Source organism: Nicotiana tomentosiformis, chromosome 6, assembly GCF_000390325.3.
Source record: "Nicotiana tomentosiformis chromosome 6, ASM39032v3, whole genome shotgun sequence".
NCBI lineage: Eukaryota > Viridiplantae > Streptophyta > Magnoliopsida > Solanales > Solanaceae > Nicotiana > Nicotiana tomentosiformis.
This window is the reverse complement of record NC_090817.1, coordinates 76,000,105-76,005,157: the sequence shown is the minus strand read 5'-3', so window position 1 is coordinate 76,005,157 and position 5,053 is coordinate 76,000,105. Positions and strand designations below refer to the sequence as shown.

Sequence of the window (5,053 nt, the reverse complement as noted above, 5' to 3'; positions counted from 1 at the left end):
AAGTCAACATTCAAGTTAAAATGATTCCCACTAAATGTGTCCATTTCACAATTATGGGTGCCAATGTATTTACTCACAACCCACATATTTATTTTCTTCTTCCTCGCACGCAGCATCCAGTTACAACCCGTAAACCATCTACGGCAAATAACCTTGTATACATCCGGAGATGACTCGGCTACCGTGATCTCACGACACTCTTTTACGCTATACATTTGTACCGCCCTGCTTAGATGCGCTTTATCAGGAAAAAGCATGTCCTTTGATAATGTCGTAGCTCTAGATTCATCCCACATTGCTGTCCGAATTTTGTCAATATCCCTTGTAAGGGCATCCACATCCGGCATACTTGGAAAATGATCAAGGTAGGGAATCTCCCTTGAATGAAATGGCACGTGGGACTCGTACACTCTTGGTCTAACGGGAGGTGGAGCATGCTCCCTCGTCAAATCAGGTTCAGCATTCTCTTCCTCCTCATCATCGCCCTCATCAGGGAAGGGTGTGTCATCTCCAGACTCATCGACATTGTTGTCATAATCACTATTTTCTTTCTGACTCTGCGCATTTGCCAGATCCTGATTAAATAAGCCGTATTCGTGCAATTGAGTAAGGACATGAGCTTCAAGTTGCTCGTTTTCACTGCACAACCAACAAAATAATGAGTTATTCAAATTGATTCAAACTTTACATATAGCTTTATCACTTCACTTACAAATCATAATGTGTTGATATCCCATGATAGACATTATCATGTTGATGATGACTCCCGAATGGACCACCATGATCCAACACACCAAAACTAGGCATATTCCAAGTGGGCGTTGGTTCATAACTTGTAAAATTCATATCTGGCCGGTACCACATGTGGATATATGAGTGTTAATACAAATTCAATACATAAAAATAAACATCTTAACACAAAGGAAAATTAACGTTTACCAATCGACTTGTGGATTATGTAAACTAGGTGAGAAATTATTTCCTCGCTCCTCATTCGCCCGTGGAGATAAGTTTAGATCAGGTCAAACTCTTTCATCCGGAACTTGTTCGGCTAAAACTGCTCCAAAATAACCACCCGGTGATTGAGGGATATCCCTACTTTGCGCAACCTCATTATTGCGAATGTCTTCAGACTTGACGTATATTTCCAGCATTTTTATCACAAGAAATTCCCGGTATTCATCCGAAGTTCTCAAAAAATTTCTCAGAGTTTCATCGTCCTCGATGTTAAACTCAACATAACAAGCAACCCCTTGCGGAGTGACAGAATATGGATATCTTTCGGTTACTTTAATATTCACTGAACGTTTGCTCACACTCATTTTTTTACATAACAACGATACCAATGTATCATACTCCATTGTAAGTGGCAACTTAACGTGACACTGTGGAGACAAGTTATAGCTTACTGAGTTATTCACCACCATAACCTCACCCCTCCCCCCCAATATAATAAAACCCTAATTCTTCGCTCTTCAGACATTATGACAAAATGCAAAATAACTTAACGAAGAAATATTTCAGAATACTTGAATGTATTTATAAATGGATTTTTATAAAATCCTTAACCTCTTTAAATAAGGCAAAAATCAGTCCGGGGGTATAATTATTTGAGGTATAACGCCTTAAATATGGGCGTTATACCTAGCTGAATTATTGTTATGTCAGTTAAGCCTAGAAGAATTACTGGTGGGCCCACATAATATATATATATATATATATATATATATATATATATATATATATATATATATAACGCCTTTTAAAAGGGCGCTATACTTAATTGGGCAAACAGTTGTTAAGCATAGCGCCCTTTAAAAGGGCGTTATATATTTTATGATTACTGCTATTTTTTTCACACATTTTGGTTTTTTGAGTCCAGAAGAACCATATTTTTGTTCCGGACTCCCTCCACAAACTAGGCACTTTCTCCAACATCACTTCTCTTCTCTTTCCCTTTTTGCCATTCCCTTCACTCTCCTTTCCCTTTCATTTCTTTGATAGCTTATCTCATGGCACACAATACCACCCACAGGGACCCTTTAACACTATAGACAACATCTCCAACCAATTTTCCCAGCTATATTCAAATCACAAAAACCTCAAATCTTCCTTAAAACATCCATCTGGGCATTCATATTCTTCAGATGACAACCATTTAAAGCTCAAATCTTTGACTGATTCAGCTGCTTTTGACTCTTCAAGTGCAGCGTTGACCAAGTCAAAGAGCCAACATGGGAGCTCTAAGGAAAGAAAATATGTCAATGAATCTCACAACAAAGACCATGATATTGAAAAAGCAATAGTTGTGCAGAAAAAAGAAACAATCAAGAAAGTTTCTTCCCATAAGGGGAAAGAGTTCCACAAAGAGGTGGATGTTAAAAGGGAATTTGTCTATTTGTCTAGGAGTCAAGAAAATGAAAGGCTAAAGGGGTTTGAACAAGGGGTTGATGAGATAAAAAGCAATCTTTATTAAGGAGGAAATCATTCTGCAGTTCACAGATTGAGTTGGCTGATTTCTTCTCTTGTAATGGTGTGAAAGTTGTATCTGTAGACATGCCACTTTTTATGCAGATTCATGATGTCAATTGTGCAAGAAAAACTCATGATAGCTTGGAAAAGTTCACATCTAAAGCTCTTGCTTTGACCCTAAAAAAGGTAAAAGAAAAAATAAATAAAAAATTACTACTGTAAAAATTATGCTTTTTTTTGGTTGTTTTTGATGAATTACTGATTATTGGATGAATTGGTTTCTGAATTTTTTTTCCAGGAGTTTGATGGGGTCTATGGAACAGCATGGCATTGTATAGTAGGGACCAGCTTTGGTTCTTTTGTGACAAATTCTGTTGGTGGTTTTATATATTTTTCTGTGGATCACAAGCTATATGTACTCCTCTTCAAGACTAGTGTACAAATAGCAGAATCTAGTTGAAAAATCTTGAGTTGAAGTTTGTTTTAGTACATAGGGAAATTTTGGTTAAAATGTGATGTCTACTATGCAGTTCTGTTCATTAGATTTGCTAAGAAAAATATGGGTTCATTATCATTGTAATGTTGATAAACAAATGTACAATGGTATAATTCATCATTTTCACAGTTGGAGTGGACCAACAATGGTTCACATGCAAACTCTTTTTCCTTTTTCTTTTTACTTCTTAGATATCAACTTATACATTTGTATGCAAGTTAAAAATGTAGAGAACTTCTAATTTTAGAGAAATTAATTAGATTGAGATGAGTTCAATTGAGCAATATAAATAGCAAGGGTTCATATAGTATATTCAACTAATTTGGATTCTTTTAATTGATGCAGTGCAACTTATGCCTAGTCTTTATATGCATTTTCAAGTAAAACATTTTCGCTTTCCCAGTTACAAGAAAGAATTGAAAATTACCATTTAAATTAAATCTTTGTTTGCGGGAAGCTGGAATTGAAGGGGTACTATATAAGTTTGATCGACATTACTGACTTCAATATTCTTACCTCGTAAAATACTGACCATTATGACTCGTCATCTACCCCCAGGACTGGGAGAAGGTAGTGTAGGCATACAAAATTTATTGGATTTAAATTCAATAAAATAATTTGGACTATATATTAAATATGTTAGTCCAACTAAATATTATGGGCTAATATAATTGGATTAATTATATAAGTCCAATACATATGGGTTAAATAAAGAAGTCCAAATCTATTGGGCTAACCCATTTAATTGGGCTACAAGTAATGAGCCCAATTCATTAAGCCCAAAATGTCATCTTCCTAGAGGCCAAGGTTGGTGTCATGTGTCAAATGACGTGGCACGCCAAGTCGAACAGAAGAGCCAATGGGATCATGCCACGTGTCAAAATGACACGCATGCCAAGTCAAATTAAAAGGCCGATGAAATCGCGCCACTTGTGCAAGTGACATGTTTTGACCAATCAAATGCGGTCTTGTCACTCTTCAATCTGATTGGTCGGAAAGAGTTTGTTCTCATCACAACTCTTCTCTCCCACAACTATAAATAGGGGTCTTCATAACTCAGAAAAGACACCAAAAGTTATAACAAGAAGACACGATGGAGCTCGTGAATCAAAAACCACAATTCTCTGCAAACTGCAAGTGTTCAAGCATTCACGCACTTCAACACAAATTTCAAGTATTCAAGATCAAGAACGAAGTCAAATCAAATACAATGCGTTTAAGTTCAAGGCTACTTGTTCGTGATAAAATTCGTGGCATCAATCAAAGCATTCGCTATGGATAAATTAAATTCAAATTCAAGATCAAGCTCAAAACCCCTTGAATTTATATTGGAAAAGTAGAATTAGAGGAACCATAGAGATTGTAACACTCAAACTATTTGAAATCAAATACTATAATTGTTGCAATATTTTTCGGTCTTGATTTTATTTTCTTGACGCAAATTTATTGTCTACAGGTAGCACTTTATTTTTTTAATTTTTTTTAGGAAAAGGGAATATTTATATTAATACTAGTATTATTTTAAAATATTATAAAGATGTCTTTAAGATACTTAACAATGAAAGTGTAGACCATTAGATTTCCATGTGCATTATTGGATAATACAAGGAATCCTAGATAGAACCCATGCAGTCGTTTTGCACTATCTTTTAGGTGGTCTTCCTTTTTCTTTTGATCTTTAGTAGTATTGTCAATGAGCAATTTATGCAAAATATCCATTGAGCTTAAACTAATTATTTTTTTTATCCATTTAAAATTAGTTATAATATAACCTAATTAAAACAATTATCCAACCTGTACCCATCCCAATTTTTCTTACCCATTTGGCTTAATATAGCTTGATTTGACTTGGATTAGTTTGGCTTGGTTTGGATTAAATTGGTTTGGCTTGACTTGATTTGGTTTGCCTTGGCATGAATTGGCTTGGCTTTATTTTAGTAGCTTAGTTTGACTTTATTTGGTTGGGGGCTGGGCATTTTTAAAAAAAGGGTAGGAGTAGGTAAATAGTTTGTGGTGACCCTGAACCCTGAACCCAAAACAAAGCTTGAGAGCTCTGGCGATTGGCGATTTTGCAACGACTGAAGC

At 35.5% G+C, this 5,053-nt stretch overlaps 1 protein-coding gene across 1 annotated transcript; it reads left to right on the top strand.

Annotated features, from left to right (window-relative positions):
- The first annotated feature begins 356 nt into the window (after positions 1-356).
- Positions 357-3,114, top strand: LOC104108964 (uncharacterized). Its single transcript, XM_018775073.3, has 5 exons — positions 357-365; positions 1,883-2,236; positions 2,321-2,377; positions 2,464-2,658; positions 2,771-3,114. The coding sequence occupies exons 1-5, from the start codon at positions 357-359 to the stop codon at positions 2,930-2,932; spliced, it is 777 nt and encodes a 258-aa protein (XP_018630589.2). The 3' UTR covers positions 2,933-3,114.
- The last annotated feature ends 1,939 nt before the right edge of the window (positions 3,115-5,053 follow it).

What these genes read in the sequence shown, in the direction of transcription:
- LOC104108964 (XM_018775073.3), top strand. An exon ending in AGTTCCACAAAGAGGTGGAT is followed by an intron (nt 2,378 to 2,463) that starts GTTAAAAGGGAA and finishes TGAGATAAAAAG; the next exon opens with CAATCTTTATTAAGGAGGAA. An exon ending in TTGCTTTGACCCTAAAAAAG is followed by an intron (nt 2,659 to 2,770) that starts GTAAAAGAAAAA and finishes TTTTTTTTCCAG; the next exon opens with GAGTTTGATGGGGTCTATGG.